Source organism: Coloeus monedula, assembly GCF_965178545.1.
Source record: "Coloeus monedula genome assembly, chromosome: 4".
In the NCBI taxonomy this organism is placed as follows: domain Eukaryota; kingdom Metazoa; phylum Chordata; class Aves; order Passeriformes; family Corvidae; genus Coloeus; species Coloeus monedula.
The window spans coordinates 22,539,130-22,556,569 of record NC_138784.1 but is presented as its reverse complement, the minus strand read 5'-3'; the positions used below and the strand labels follow the sequence as shown (position 1 = coordinate 22,556,569).

Sequence of the window (17,440 nt, the reverse complement as noted above, 5' to 3'; positions counted from 1 at the left end):
TTTCCACTCCGACCAGCTAAGAGAGAGTCTGTGCAGATCTTTAATAAGTTACTCATGGGTTGAATACATTTGGGAAAATGGATGATTCAAAGGCAAAGTGTTTCCATCGTAACTGGTAGATGCAGTTGATTTAAAAGAAATGGAGTGCAGTCTGTGATGAGCAGCAGGACAAATGCTCCCCTTGGCTCAAATGAACAGATACTCAAGCATCAGAACCTTGTTTGTCCACCTGGGACTTGATCACCAGCCCTTTCAACTGAAAGAATGGTAATTTACTAATTAAGTCCATCTTTTCAGCTTTGTAGAATTTATTCAGTTTGTCCTAAATATGAATGAGGTCTTGAGTCAGAAATTATAGTTCAGCTGGTTGGAAACCTGGAAGGCGTCATATTTTAGCCAGCAATATACATGCATTTGCAATGCTGAATTTCTTGGGGTCATGGATCACTGTTTTGATCTGGGCTGCACAGCCGATAGCACAAAAGGGTCTTGCTTCTTGCCTGGGGCTCTTCAGCGAGACTACAGACACAAACAGTGAGAGTGGGAGCAGCAGACAATTTGATTTAAATTTGTGAGCACTCTTTTTTCCAACATGGTGCTTTAAAAAGGACTATAATGCTGGTATTAATAGAACTGCAATATAAACACTATATTGAGACAATTATTTGCATTTTCAGTTTTGGGGAGAGGAAAATGTAAGAACAAACATGTTGATCAAAGTGATGAAGAGCACTACTTTTTATTGCAGTATCTACATTTACTTTAATCAGGAGCTAATTTAAGACAAGGAAAAAAATACGCAGAATGTTTATTATCCAACCTCTTATTCTTGTCAAAGGTCTGAGAATAAATTGGTTACAAATACTGGAAAATACATTAAAAAAGTGATGTGACTATCAAATCAAGACCCAAATATATTTCAAAACAGTCTTAATACTCCAGTTCTGCGTATATAGGTCAGGAACCACGTTCAAAATTAAATCTAAGCTCAGATTTTGAACAAGGCCACAGTGCCATAGGAAAGTTTCGGTACAGATTCATCTTTCATATAAACAGATAGCACAAGTCTTCACTAACGAGTGGAAAATGGTGTGTTATCTGTATCCTGATTATTGTATTCAGGAATGTAATATAGGGACATGTAATATATTCAGGGATGCAATAAAAGGGACAGAGCATATGAGGCAGCAGTAATGATGTTGCACGCAATGGGAAAAAGAAGGCTGGATCCTAAAGCCCATAAAAATGCAAATGTATTCTGCCCTAAAAGTGAAGGAGAACATAAGGCCCAGGTCTTCCCCTTCAGTAGTTTTTTTTATTACTGCTGTCTTGAAGCAGACAGTTGGCAGGACAGGTTGAGATTCACCTCAGAAACCCATGCTCTAACTCTAAGTAATAAAATCTCCTTCATCTGCTGGCACCATCTGCCCCAAGGGACTGCTGGATTTTGTCAAGTAGCTTGTTTGCTACTGCTCACATTTTTGTATCTAATTACAGCAATAGCCATGGCTGGTGTTAAAAGATTAGTGAAAATTCGTGGGAAGAACAAGGACATTCAAGAAGCTAGGCAAACACCAACCATTCCTACTTTAAAGCGACTGTATCTAATTAAATAGCAGAATTTCTTGGCAATTTTATACTTTATACTTTTCTCCAGAAAGTCAGCCCCTTACCCAACACATTTTAAGAGATGGAAGAGCAGTGCAAATATTTTTTGCTGTTTTCTAATCTCTGTTTATTAAAGTCCATTTATATTTCTATGCTCTAGTACAAGCACAGGATTTCCATAAATAAAACATTAGATGCAACTCTTCTGCTTTCACTTTCAAGTAAGAGTTGCACATGTATGGTACAGTATGGTATAGCAGTAGGATGACACAGCAAATGGTATAGACTGCTCTGAAACAGCAAAATAACACATCTTCCCTTTACATCACTGTATTTTCCCCTTTCCATAGTTTTAAGAAAACTCTCTAGAACGAGCCAAGGATGCTCAAATAATATTTGCTTTTGAGATTGATAATCCAATTTTCCTAAAGAGCCTTCACTAAGAGGGATGGTCCCAGACAGAAAAGCAGACTTAGGTATTCCCAGGACAAGGCTAATTGGAAATCAGGACTGATTTTCAATTGAAGACAGATTTTCTAAGGCACTCAGAGCCTGCATTTGCCCAGAGACCTTTCTGAATCACAGCTCTAAATGCAATTCTGAGCACTGGGTGAGCCTGCGAAGGGCAGCAGCTGAGGGACTGGAGGTTAATAAACCTGGTCCTATGCTGCAGCAAGGCTTGGATACGTCTACACTTCCAATGTGAACTTACTCATGACTAGCTAATACTCATATACTCCTGTGTCCATGCTGCCCTTTAAATAGTGTATTTTTCCTTCCATAGTGTTTACTCCTGATGTGTTTCTGGAGAAAAGCCACAGGTTCCCTCAGCATACACACTGCTCAGCTGAATGAGCCCCTTTCTTCAAGTTTGCCTCCATGAGAACATTTTGTTAAAAAACCAAATCGTCCCAGCCCATTTCTTTCTACCTGGTCCAAAGAGAATATTTTTTTGACCAGGACACAGGATTTGTGATTCCACATCACTTCCTACCCCTTTCATGTGGCACCAATACTTTTCTGTTTCTGCTGGAAATACCTCTCCCAATGCAGTCTCAAAATGCATTTGCTTTTTTCATGGCTGAGGAAAAATCCACTCTTGTGGTTTACAATCATTCTGAGATTAAATACTGCTCTACAGCCTTTACCACCAGCTTTCCAATACTCTGCTCTCAATATAGTATATATTGGGCTGCAGATAATGTATATGTTACATATACACTGCAGTATGTATACATTTAGTTTAAAAATATGCTTGCCTTCCATTTGTGGAAAACTGCATTTCATCCCATTTATTTTGTCCCAGTCCTCAAGGTCATCCACTTTTTCCTGGATGATTTCCCAAACTTCCTCTGTCAGGACAATGCCTCTCAGCATCATGGCATCAGCGAATTTTAACTTCATGAGCACACTGCTAAGATTTGTGCCAAAACCCTTTCTGAAAATTAAAAAATACCAGTTTTTAAGAATGAGAGCTGAAGGTCCCCCTGCAACCCCATCTCAGCCAACCCAGCCCTTGCCACCTCTCTTGAAGCCAGCCCCTGCTCACTTTCCAATTTCCTTACTAACCCCCATTTTCTTGTCTTAATAGCTCCCTGCATGGACTGTATCAAATCTTCAGTCAAGTCCAAAGAGATGAAATTGTACTGGATTTCCTTGGGGTAGAAAATCAGTTATCTTATCAAAAAAGTTATTAGATTAGCCTGGCAAGATCTATCTTTAGAAAATCTGTGTCACATTTTATCTCATTTTTCCCTCAACAACATGTCTTTAATCAGTCTTTGCTTGAAAAAAACATTCAAAGGCCTTGCACTAACAGCCTGGAATTTTCCTTGGATCATTTTTCATCCTTTTCAAATGTTGGGCATTACTATTATTAATCCTTAGAGTTATGGCATCGCTGCAGGCTTTGTTAAAAATATTTCCCTCCGACCCCCTGATTATGTGAGGCAGCTTTTTCTCATTGTTGGGATAGGGGTTATCTGGTCATCCTGATTTGAGTACATCAAGCTGCATAATTTTCTCTTCTTTTGATTAGTGTTCTTCCATTTTCCTAACGTTGTTGCTATTACTTGTTTTTCCTTTTCCAACAGGATTTTCTTCCCCCAAACTAGAGGCAAAGTATTCACTTAAGTTCTTGGGTGATGGTCTCTGTTGGCACTGATGCAGACCTCTCATAGGTGTTCCACCATCTTTACGTCCTCCAGGATTGTCACAATATATTGCCACCAGAAATGAAGCCCTGACTGTGATAAAAGGCACAGCAGCCTTCGTGCTGAGCAACACAGGATGCTCCTCTCTTTCTCTGTCTCTCTGCCATCAGCCTCCAGTCCCCAGATGCAGTCATGCACCAGTGATCCTCCCCACCACATGCCTAGCACACTGGGCTTGGTTTTAAACAAACAAATATCCCACAGAATGGAGGAAGGAAAGGCATGCAAAGAGCTTCCTGTGTTTAGCTGGAGCAAGGGGAAAGGTATCCCTTGCAGATGTGATGATGAGGAGAAGCCAACATCTGTTTGCAGCCAGACAGTGTCTGTGCAGGCTTCTTACTACAACAGAAAGGCAGGTCAACAGTTTTTACCACCATGCCCCTTTTTGACAACGTATTACCTTCATCCCTGATGCCTTCACTAAGGTCTAGAATAGGGAGCAGAGCACCCTGTTCATTATTCATGCCAGCAGACAGCCACCTTGCACACAGTTCTCAACTGACTACATCCAGCTGCCTCAGGAGGCCCAAAGGGCCCGGGTATAGGCGAGGCTGTATTTAAGGGTGCTGTCCCACTATGACAATATCTTGGACACAACTTGGGTTGCCATCTCAGTGAGCTGTTGTGCATCCAGCACTCAACCCATCTGTGAAACCTATGTCCTTGCAAAAGGTGGAAACAACTGGTCTGTCTAAAGCTTTCACTCCTAGGGAAAGGTGAACACTAACGTCCCTGCTCATCTCCCAAAGCTGGCAAAAGGCAAGAAAATTTCTAGCAGATCTGCTGCTGTAAAACAAAAAGAGATCAGGAAGGAGACAGGCAGCTCCTGACTGATTCCAGCTTCCCTCACTCCTCTACCCAGAGCAAGAGCAGCTCCTCTTTCAGGAAAGGAAAACATTGCAAGAGATTAAGGCGATGGATTTTTTAAAAAGGCTCAGAAAAAAAGGCTAAAGAGAGGAATGAAAGGCAGGAAAAAAGCAGGGATGATTTACAAAGCCACAGAATGGGAACCTCACTGCTGGAGTATGTGATTGTGCTGGGAAGTGAATCTGCGGGGAGATCTCCATGCTGTAGTTCAGATACGAAGCTGAACATTTGAGTTTTATCCAAACTGATCCTGAACTTCGCAGCCTTTGAGATCCTGCCAATCTCTCCCTTTCCCCATATGCATGTTTTGCCAGTCTGGAAGCTGATTTTGCTTTATGCACTTGCAATGACAGGTTGTGAATCAACACTGTGGAATGATGCAGTATCACCCGAGACCCATGGGAACTTTTGGGTTCAGGTCTCTATGTTTTAGGGACTAAAGAACACGGCTATGAAAAGCCTAGAAATTGAACCTTTTTCAAGGTTCTACTTAAGAAACCCTTCCTACAGAAGTCACAATATTTATCAAGCTAACTGCACTTAAAATCCTCCAGCTTCCGTCTGTCACACAGCTTATTTGAAAAGCCACCCCCTGCAAAGTTGTATTCCCTCCTCCAGTGTTAGAATTTATGGAATTGATGCTCCTTGAGGAGTTAAGAGTTGGAAAGACACCCTCCCTAATGGGGAGGAGTGAAGGGGTGATGTTTGGCTTATGAAAATCAGGAGTGCTGAGGGTCTGCTGAATACAAATAAAAATTACAGGCTGCAAAGTTCCAAATTAGCATCCTGATGACTCACATTATTCTTCAGAAAAGCTCAGTCTTCTCTTTGATCTCAGGATTACAGGGAGCCAGGGTCTTATTTGCAGCTACGCAAAGAACCTGCTGCACTACGCCAGCAGTAGGCACAGACCTCAAAACAAAACCCAAGGTACACGAACACTCATCTGCCAGCACAGCACAGAGATTGCCATTTTGGGACATGAATGGATGAATCCAGCCCCTGCAGTCAAATACAGGCACAGTGCAAAGGCTGGTCTCTCTAAAATTCACTGTTTGTCTCAGGAATGGTTTTTTTCTCATCTGATTAATCTCAGGCTGTGCTCTCCAGGCTCAGTCCCACGTTTAAGACAAGCAGGACAACAACAATCATTTGTATTCTTATGAAATGAATTCTTGATGGCAACTTTAAACTAAGTGCTGATTTGTTCCTCATAATTAATAAATTCTTCTGCAGTATAACACAACTCTCCACAAGTTCAAATTATTCTGAAACTCCTGTAAAATTGTCTAACAGTTGATGAGATTTTTTTTTTATATATATATATGTATATATACACACACGCAGAGTCAAAATACAACTTTGGGTGGTATATTGTGGGGTTTTTTAATCCACAGGTATTTAACTGTATTTACCTTAATTTTTAAGACAAAGGATATGGAATAGAAACATTTCTGTCTTATTTGCAATCCAACCTAAATACTTGGATTTTTTTTAATCCACAGGTATTTAACTGTATTTACCTTAATTTTTAAGACAAAGGATATGGAATAGAAACATTACTGTCTTATTTGCAATCCAACCTAAATACTTGGAGAGGTATTAAATTAATTGTGCCTTTTCAGAACCAAGTGCCAGGTCTTCAGACAGTGTGTAGTACCTGTATCTGTAAGTCCTGACATTTCAGTGGGGACACAGAATGCAGCACTTCTGGAAACGAGGGCCAAGGTGGTCACAGCAAAGGGAAGCAATTACAGCCAAGGTTTGAAACCTGAAACGCTCATGATTTGGCTTTTGAAATTCCATATATTCCTTCGATTAAATATTGAATAGCTGTGACTATAAAAAGCCTATGCAGATCTGGAAGTAAAGTATTACACTCTCTGGTGAAAGAGCATGTCAAGGCCAGACTCAGCAGAAGGCAGCTGCTCCCATGCAGGTTGTCACAGCTAATCACGTAAGTCAGCCCTCTGCTTTCTGTGTTGCAGGAAAGGATGCATCTACTGCTGTATCAAGAGGCAGACTGCTGAAAATTGGGGTTTAAGTACAAATTTGTGAAGCGACAGCAGTGAATCATTTCTGCTTTGGCAGATTCAGAATGCCTTTTCATATGAACATCAAAACCAAACATATTCTTGACTCCAGAACAGTCCTAGAATGTACTTTTATCCAAGTACATAATAATATAAGGCAAAACAGACAATAAAAACATATCCTGGCAATAAATACTTTAAGACTTCATTAGAAAACTAAAAGGTCACATCTGAAACACGAAAAAGTCAAATTATCTAGGCTGACATTTACAAGTAATTTGAACTGACATTAGCATGAAAAATACAATTTTACTGTAAGAAGTAGTCTTACCTCTAAGTTTAAATGCGCCCTTTAAGCATTAATGCTGAAAACAAAGCCCTGAAAAATATCTGCAGCCCTGCCAGTTACATTTTGGCATTTCATAGCAAAGCAATGTGAATCAGATAATTAGCAGAAGGTTTCAGCCCCTCATTAGCAAGCAGAACCTAACAGGAAGAGGGGGAAAAAAAAAACCCACCACCATGTAAGCTCTGATGAGCAGATTATGGGCTCGATCCAGCTGTGAGATAGTCAGGCACCCATTACCATGCAACCAGCTCATCCACGGATGTGAGCAAATACCAGGAGCTGATTTTGCAACACACGCAGTGACGAGCCGGAGCATCCCTGCGCCTCCCCAGGCAACAACAGAGCCCTCTGCCCGCCCGCTGTTCACCAGGAAAGAGAGACAGGTTTTGCACAAAGCAGCCGATCTGCATTCCGTGGACTTACTTTAACTGCCGAGGCTCGCAGTCAACTCCCGGCAGCAGGAGCCGGGCCGCCTGCCGCACGTCATCGCTGTCCACCGAGAAACTGCGCCGGTGCCCCGCGTGAGCCACCGCCACCCGAATCCACTCCATCAGCGGAGGCAGCACGATGAACGGCCTGGGGGAGCACACAGACATCAGTGCCACAGCACACTAGCATCACAGGAACAGGTAGAGAGGAGCAGAGAGCAGGGGGGTGCGTGTGTGAGCTTATGTGTGTGAGAATAAAAATATACACAGAGAGAAGGGAGCAAGGATAACGAAAGAATGGGAGAGCAAACCAGCTCAGTAATTTTCAAATAGGTCTGAATCAAGATGTCTCACCCTGTCTCCAGGGCAGGACTATCTGGAGAGTGAGATTTATGAGCCATGCTCATTTATGGGGTCTCCTGCGAGGTCAGTGCACTCGACTGGCAAGCCCTCCTCCCATCCTTCACATAGTGTAATCCCAAAAAGAGGGCAGGAGGCTGGCACAGGACCATGTCCCGCTCTGGCTGACACGCTGGCCTGGGTTCACTCCCCTGTCTCTTTGCAATAGGGACAGGAGAACGGCTGTGGGCAGAGAGAGGGGATGCCCCAGCACGGAGATGCAAGGATGGAGAGGGAAGGCAATGCCCCAGGAAGTCTCCAGCATCTCCTGCCAATGCAATGGGCACCTTGAGCTTAGCCCTGGAAGTGGGGGACTTTGCAGCCAATGTGAAGGTTATCTGTGAGTGAGGTCAGAAATCAGACTGCTCGGTCTCACTTTTAGCAGTATCAAACCTCTATACCTTCGGGTGCCAGCTGTTCTGCCAAGAGAGCAAAAACATACAAAACTGCCCCCAAAAGTGAATGCTGGGATTCTGGGCTGCACCCCCACAGAGTCTGGGCACTATCACAGACATGGTCCTTCACTCCACAATACCTGGACAGCCCTGTGTCCCAGCAAGAGCTGCCCAAGCTGTAGATGAGGCATGCACATAGTTTGCTCCATCTATGCTAAGAACTATTTGGGAACCAAGAGAAAGATGCCAAACCGTAAGTAAAAACCATAGCTTCAAGTCCTATTTTGGAGACAAAACTAATAAAATAACTGCAGCTGAACACCTTGAAGGTCACAGCAAGTTTCTTGCTTGCCTTTCCTTCTGTGGTCCCTTTTCATGGAGGAAGGAAAAAAAGTCTGTGTTAGGTGCAGAGTAGGCAAATATTTTACATTTTAAATATACAACTTCACCTCAAAAGGATCTACCCTGAGAAAAATTATTTAAGAAGATGTTGATTCTGGAATATCCTTTTCCTATTTATAGCTCTTTATGCATTTATTTCCCTTTTTCAGGACTTGGCTTAACATAGCTCTGATATTAATATTCTTGAGGAGGGATGAGATACTTCAGAAGCGCCAAAGGACAGAGAAGCCCTGAGGCCACAAACTCTCCCTAGGACACTAGGACTGTGTTCCCAAATCTCACAGGCACTGAAATGAACAACCTCTTTTTGAAATATGACATCTTTGGCTGAGTTGCCACTTCCATCATTTTTCTATTCAAACACATCACCGTCACCTCAAGACCAGGCTGCATTTGTTTCCAAGGCTTTTGCTCTCCCCAGACCTGCCACAACCACATAAGGAGGCAGATAAGGACAGAACATCATCTCCCACAGCTCCCGTGAAACAATTTCCTAACCCCGCTCATATGTCATGAGGGTGGTGGGAGTCAGAGGAAGGAAAGGGGGGAAGGAGAGGTGTATCTGCTCCTGGAAGGTGACTGCTCCCCAGGTCATCCTCAGAGCAGAAGGAATCCTGTTTTGAAGCACTAAGTAGCTGGGAACAAGTGATCAGTGGGAGTTTTTTCATCACTTGCTGAGCAAACAGCAGAAAGGGAGCTGCAAATCACACTGGAAGTGTAAAACTGCATGTAGTTGCAGACGTAACTTGGTTCTAGGAATACAATTAAAGGAAAACTCAATTTGAGGTTATGTTTTGCATGAGTGAACACAGTTCGGATCAGAGAAATGAAGACAGGCTTGTATAGGACCTTCCTGTAACATCTGCTGGGCAAACAGAAAAGCAGAGAGCTGTGGCTGAACAGGGGGCTCAGGGGTTCACACTTTTTCCTCCTCTTGTGCAGGTCAGAAACTCACCCAGCATAAAATTTGCCCCACCACAGTAAGGAGAAAAGCAAACAAAAATATTTACAGGAACTCAGATAATTGCACTATAAAATTGCTTTTTTTTCCCCTTTCCCAGTCTTGCAAATTTCAACAAAGAAATAGAAATGAACACGGCTATTTCGTGCAATAAATCCCAAGAGGGAAGAGAATCAGTGTTCTGCAGAAGCGGGGAAATTTTCTATTAAGTCCAATTTCAGTCCCTAGATGAGGATATGGAGTTTGCTCACAATATATTACATTCCTTTTTCCAAGGGGGGAAAAAAAAATCATCACTGCATATCTCAGCATGTCAGGAAATTTGTATTTTGAGAAGAGAACCAAATATGGCTGAGTGCAATAGGTTAAAAATACCCTTCAAGAGTCTGTGCACCATGTGAAGGGCTGGTTTTTTTCTTTTAAATACTGCTTGTGTGCCAAAGAGGAAAGAGGAACACAGAGTTATAAGGGTGTGATAATCCACAAGACAATGTGACATCAGCAAGAAATATTTCACTTCTCAAATGGCACTGTGTGAAAATGGGTTAGACAAATGCATCACATCACTGGCATATACACTGATTTATCTCTGGTACAAAGGCAGCTACCAACCAGGAGAATTCAGTAATTTTGTGTTCCAGAGCAGACAAGTCACCTAGTTACATGCTTTGGAAGCACATGCCTTAGTTAAATGAATCTAACATGGTGGGAACATGCTGGGCTTGATTCTGCCTGAAGGATATGGGAAATCAGGAGCAGCTCAGCTGCACAAGCACCTTACCTGGGCTGCAGGTGAGTGCATGCTCTGACCTCCTCCTCCAGCCCTTCTTTGTACCTGTGCTTAACTTGAAATGCATCCATCCATCCTCTAATTCCCTGCAGTTTAAAGTTAAGTACAGACTTAAGTAATTTAAAAAAAAAAAAAAAAAAAAAAGGTTTTTGGCACAGACTTGTATTTTCCTGAGCTGACATCTAAATGGAAAAACATGCCAGATCCAGATGCAGGGAGAAGTCTCTGCACAGAGCAATTCCCATCCCACACACAAGAGCTGGGAGGTGGGGGAGGGCTGGGGGAAGACAACACAAAGCAGATCCCCAAAGGGTTGGACCCTTCTGGGCCCTGTCCCCCTGTCCTTGGCAAGGGGGTAGCCAGCTCCTCTTGTAATATGCCTTCTCCTACTTCATCAGAAAAGGTAATTATGAGTGCCCCACCAACCCTCACATCTCTGCTTCCTCCTCCCAGGCAGCATCCTTCCCTGTTCCCTCCTGCCACCCAGCACTCCTCTCACATCTATTTTTGGACAGCTCATGGGCCCATAAGCTCCTATGCCTTGAAGACATCTGCAGGTAACACCCTGCTGGCACTGCCCCACAGGGGACAAATCCTCACCATCCTCTCCTGTCCTGGCTATCAGAGGTCCTTCTCCCCGCTGCCTTCACACACTGCAGCTCCCTGCCAGCACCCTCCCTCTAGAGTGGGCAAACGACCCCTCCCTACCCCACCAGACCTCAACCTTATGTTGGTTTTGTGGGGCTGATGTCTCCAGGGCGCTCTGAATTACAAAATGACTCATCAGAAAAGCAGATGTTATGGGGGGAATGTAAATGTAACTGCATGAGGGGTTCCCTAAAGCCTGCACTCCCTCCAGAGCCACACGCAGCCTTCCTGGGCTGCCCACCACTCCCCCTCCCTCACCTGCTGGCACACAGAGATATTAAAAGTTCTGTCATGCATATGCAATAACTCAGGCTTTTTCATTATTATTAGCAGTAGTAGTAGTACTATTATTGTTATTGTTGTTATGGTAGCAGTATACCTGTATATAAACAGGAGAAATTGTCAGGTGGAAGACCATGAGAAATGTGCACCATAAAATGCAATAGGATGCTTCATTATTTTTGCATGGGTCTGTGAGAAGATGGATGAAGCTCCTGGCTGGACACCACCTGCTGCAATGCAAAGCACTATGGGCAGCACTCTGACAAATTCCAGATCCAAATAATTCTTGGCCCTGGTTTGTCACAGTTCCTACCATTTTTGTAGGGTGCAGAATCCCTGCTGGCCATTGACCAGCTTCACAGTCCACCTTCTGCCCAGAGCAGGGCCACTACACACAACCACTCCCTCCTTGATTTCCAGCAGCTGGAGCAGTTCTTCCCTTCACCAGCTGACCCCTCTCCCCTGCAGAGAGTAAGGGCACTCATCACCTTTGAATGCTCCTCACGCAGACTCACAAACCCTGGATGGTCCACCAGCCCCTTCTTCCCAGCAGAGCCTGCAGCATGCTCCAGGTCCCAGAGCTCATCAGTGAACATTAGAGATTCCCATACAATCACAGTGCTCCAAGGGAAAAAATCATCATTTCAAGTGCAGCACAAGAGCCTCTTTATTTCCCAGGGGCACTTCACATTGCTCTTCTCCAGACACCTATGGAGCCCTTGCCCCACCACATGCACTCATTCACTGCCTATTATATTAAATCAAACTTTAGGGAAAGGAGTGGCTTGATAGTCACAATGGGAAGAGAGAAATTCCTGAGGACTAATCCTATTCAGATATTAATTCCCCCAGCTACCTCCTGTTGTCCCTCCCTCAGCTTCACCAGCTGTGAAGTGGACACAGCTGAACAGACCGGACTTTGCTTTAACTTGGTTCAATTGCTACAATTGCTTTGGATGATGTCTGTTTGCAGGATCCTTTGGCTGCTAGGGAGGGTGGGGGGGTAGATGTGGAGTTTCTTCTCTCACTCCAGCCAAGGAGTGCTGACTGCCAACCTTTGTGGCAATGACAGGCAAATGGGTACACAGAGGTTGCTGCTGTTTAAATTTGCAAAAGCTACCAAGAGTTAAAGGTGCTCCTCAGATGCATAAGGCTGTACTTTTATGAGAAAAAGCCTGTCTAGATAAAGGTAGGGAGATGCTTTTTCTTGGCAGATATGAGTCAGCAACTTTAACATTGTAGAAATCTCTTTATATTTGTTTGGTTTATGTTTTCATGGGTGGTTTTTAAAGTAAATCCCAATATATGAATTGAAAAGCGTCCTAAGTTCTGACAAGTTTTCACTTGGAATACACAGTGAAAACATATATGCAATGCTAGTCCATTTTCAGCATTATTGAAAGACAGAAAAGCATGGTTTTTTCCAATGTAGAGCACACATTTCAGATGGGTTTCTGGGCTGCAAAACTCATTTATATTTACACCATAAGCTACTTGTCTCCAGCGGGAGCAAATACTTCTCGATGCCTTCAAAAAGCTGCCAGTCCCAATCCTTCCCAGAAACTCAGCAGTGCTGACTGATGCTCCATGTGAGTTCATGCAGCCACTCTATGCTAGGCAGCTGCTCTGCCACCCCAGAAGCCCAGCTAAGAGTGACCCAAGTAGCCAGCTCTGCATTTTGTTCAGGCTGAAGGATCAAACCTCCTTGCTCTCACACAAACCTCATGAGACCTGCCTAGGCAAATGGAGGATCTACCCTTAGGCTTTTGTGCACCAAGACATTGGTGCTCCAGAGTCCACAAATGGGTATCTGCAAATCATGGTTTTTGAACCCACATCCAGGGCTGGAATGAGTTGTCCCTGCTGCCTTTCCCACATTAAAAACATTAATGGCCAAGACTTGAAACACAACTGAGTCAAAGTGATGACTCAGCCAGCAACCACAACGGGGAAATATTTCACTGGCAGTTTTGACATCAGATTTGACATGACTGGCAATGGCATAAATCCCTGAGGACACACGGCATTCAGAGTGCAGCACAGAACGGCCTGGATACCATGCTGTTCTCACAGGGCTGCACGCAGTTTTCTCTATCTAAAAAATGCTATAGCCATCCCATGGACAGCAGAAGTCCAGCTGGTAAATTAGATGTAAAATACAGACTCAGTGCAGCAAGGATATGCTGTGTAACAGCCGAGCTACAAATAATGCCTGAACTATTTCATGTAATGTGCCATCTCACACACTGCAGGCAGCTCCAGCAACATTGCTGAAGGGATTTCTAGAAAGTGGGAAGTTTGATATTTAGGATGCAAATCTAGAGGATTTAGGTAAGGATGCACTGGGATTTCTTTTCATGGTTCCAAGTCAAATCAACCCTGGTTTCAACTTTGACTTCAGCAAGGCTATAGCTTTACTATGTGAAGTTTCCAAACAAACAGTGGATAAAAATAGGTAGGGTTACATGGGCCTATGGCATACTGGCACATCAAGCATGTGTAATCCCTTCTGCATATACAGGTTCACTCAGGTTTCACTGCAGGACTTCTGTATTCCCAGTGCTCTACCTGTTTTTCATTAGCATTCCTCACCATTCTCTCCACTCTCTTCTGGTCTTTGCTGGAGACTGCCCTACCCATGGAGTTTGTACCACATAATAATTTAAATCAGGGACACTTTTCTCTAGTTATCTTCTTACTGAAACTGTTCTGTAGGTATCATCTGTATTACACATATGGCTGTAGCAGTTAGGAAAATACTCTGAAAGAGTTCACATTATTTTATAGCAGTGGAACACTCCTCTCATTAGAGGGACTGCACCCCTTTAATTAGCCAGCTATACTAATAACTATCTGAAGCATGAAACAAAATTGAGATGATAACTCAAACTCTTTCCATTAATCATGAATGACCACAGTCTACAATTAGCACGTGTATGCACGTGCAGGGAACATGTATCTTTTTGTGTGTGTGTCCATGTGAGCATGCAAGGCAGGCAGAAAGATGAAAAGCAAGCAATAACATCCCACAGGAATTTCCTAAGGGATTGCTCCACATACAGGGAATAATAGTTAAGGAAAAGTGAAAAGAAGGCTAAAAGCAGACACATATCCATCAGCTCAAAGACTGGAGGAGAAAAGCTAACAGCTGCCAGGTGCTAAAAGGAGCTAAAGCTCCTCCAAGGTGGAGCAGCAGAGGGAGAAGGGACTTTGCTGCCTGTGAGCAGAATTAATGGGTGGTTCTGGGTGGGCTGAGCTGCTGAGCCACAGCTTCTCAACGAGTTGTTAATGGGGAACATGGTAAGTCAGGAAGTAATGAGGACTTTGTCAATACAGCTGTGGATAAAAGTGGGTAAGGAACCACTTAAGGAAAAAAAACATCACACAAATCTGCAACTACAGATTCTGCACTTTCCGGTGCTTAAGAAATTACTTGCAATAATTTTGGAAGCATTATAGGGGCTGACAAGCCAAACATAACCACAGGACAGATCTTTTTATTAAGCTAGAAGGAGCAAGCAAGAAAGAAATCTTGAATCTTGACAACAGTACCATCATCTACAGTTCTTTCTCTTTTTTTTTAATTTCCAGGAAAGCAAAAGAATCACAAACTGAAATAATCCACAGCCTCCTGCAGGTGGAAGCACTAGAGGAGCACTGCTTTTGTAGACAACACCCAGCACAAGATAAATGGCTCCAGCACATCCCAGCTGGGTACAAAAGGGAAAGGGGACCCCACGAGGAGCTCCACCCTCTCCCTGTATCTCCATGCCTGCCAAAATAGCCATCTACATGGTATCCGGGGTCAGCAGAACTGGCTTGTGTTGGTGCCAAAAACTCAAGAGAGCCTCTGCCAAAGTGGCCAGATTGAAGGAGCATGAGTTTGGGTTGGGAGGGGATCACACATCCATCTCATGATTAGGTTTGTTGGCATTTAGGAAGCAGGGAACATTTTTCAGGTTTTCTAAGCAATTCTGGCCACTCTCCATTCCTCCCACTCCCATGAAAGCAGCCCCCCCTGCAACAAGAGTTTCACTATATAATCATTTTTTCCCTTTTATTTTCTGTAAAGATAAACACTATTAAAAACACTGCATTCTCATTTCTTTATCTCCATGAAGAGCAAACAGAGAGAAACGCTCCCTAGAAACGAAGTGCCGGATTTATTCAAAGGTAAAAATCCCTTTTCATTTGTCCCCCAAGACTCTGAGGGAGGTACTGCTTTCTGAGCTGGAAAGTGCTAAGCCAGACAGCAATGCCACCGTACTGGATTCCCCTCCCATATCCAGCCTCTGCAGGAGGACATGTACAGCCTTTGCAGCTCAGCCTGGTTCAGACCAAAATCCAGGTGGGCTGGAGATGAGTGGGAAGAATGGGATGGTCTCATCGTGCCACCAAGCCCTGCAAGTGCTGGGAGAATTCTTTGCATCCCACAACCCTCTCTACCCTGGGCTTGCACTGTCAGGGAGGAGGGGGCCAAGACAGTAGCCAGGTTGGCTTCACAAAGAGCCAAGGACAAGTCCTACTTCGTGAAAATACTGCCTACAGCCAGATCCACAGTGTCCTGGCTTCTCTGCACCAGCAGGGACACAGAGACACCAAGGATGGGGAAAGATGCCTGGACCCTCTTGCTTCCTTCGGGGCTTCTTACAAAATAGAAGCAATTGCCGCAGCTGGAGAGCAAATACAGCACAAAGATACACCACAAATCTTGCAAATATTTTGCATATAAATGTGTCATGTTTAACAAACCCCTCTCCCTGCAACGCTCAAACCCCCACCATGGAAACTGAAAGCACCAGAGATAAGTCATGGACCACAAAGCATGACTGCATGTAAAAAACCAAAACATGGGAAATGGGCAGTAAGGCTCCTCAGAGCACTACAGAGAAGTCGGCCTCACTGTTCTCCTTTCTGAGCAGCACAGGATGGTTACATCCAGCTGGTGAAACTCCAGAGCATAGCTCCATGGAAATATCCGGGCTCATACTCAGCCCTGCACCACTCCCACTCCAGCACTAAGTACTAATGCATGTTTGATTAGGCAGCAGGAGATGTGTCTGCTCCTTCCAGAAGTGACCACAGGCTCTTGGCAATAACACTGAGTACTTGCTCCGGCCCTCACCGCACGCCGCAGTCGTTCACTGCCCTGCCAAGGGAAGGCGTCCTGCCAGATGGAGTACTCAAAATCAAGCGAGGAACAATCATTTTAAATAATCAGTATTTCAAGTGCTGTAATGAAGAGGACGTGTATTAAGGCGACCTCAGAGAAAGGAAAACCTATTAAAGCAAATGCTGAAAGTGATTTGTCAAATAGCCCTGCCCTTTTCACTTCTGCACAGGGAAGTCTAAAGAAATCTTACAAAACCAGAGGCTCAGCTTTATTCACCCCTATATTTCCTCTGGTTCCAGTGGCATTATTTCCACAGATAGGAACTACAGGTGAGAGTATTTTCTAATTTTTAAAAAATTTTTTTGTGCATCCTAACCACTCTTGGACATGAGTTAGGTCTTCCACAATAGGAAGACTGGATGACAAATCATGAAATTAAAAATAATTTAGAAAAAAAAAGAAAATTCTGGATTCTTGTCATTTCCCTTCTGGTTTTTTTCATACTTTGGAAATAACAGAACAAAAAGTGACAAACATGCTCACAGAGCGACCCAAACTTGAAAAGAAACAAAATGCCATCCAAAGGCAAATGGCAAAATTCCCAGTAACATCATTATAACATTCATTATGCCAGAATTTCGTCTTATATGCTCTTCTGCAACTAATACAGAAGTATTTCAATTAAGATATCATATTATATACCATTTACAACTACGCACACAATGAGACCCTCAAATGCTGCTTTTGAGATGCAGACCTCATAGTGAAACAATAGCCAGGCCCCATGTGCAGATCAGAGCTTGGCTCACACATACACTGCAATACATACTCTGGGATGTAAATGTGGAGCCCAGCCTGACAAACCAGCTTGCATTTGCATCACCACAACACCCATCCTAAAAATTCATATCCACCTCTTTCTAAGCACCAGCCGCTCCTCTCATCTCTGCTC

General features: G+C 43.6%; 1 protein-coding gene across 1 annotated transcript in view; it reads right to left on the bottom strand.

Annotated features, from left to right (window-relative positions):
* The window catches only part of ABTB3 (ankyrin repeat and BTB domain containing 3), a gene marked incomplete at both ends in the record, with an annotated part of 166,557 nt that overhangs the window by 38,763 nt on the left and 110,354 nt on the right, over positions 1-17,440 (bottom strand). The window contains one exon of the mRNA XM_082280575.1: positions 7,494-7,646. Within this exon, the coding sequence (XP_082136701.1) occupies positions 7,494-7,646 (153 nt within the window). The remainder of the gene's footprint in view (positions 1-7,493; positions 7,647-17,440) is intronic.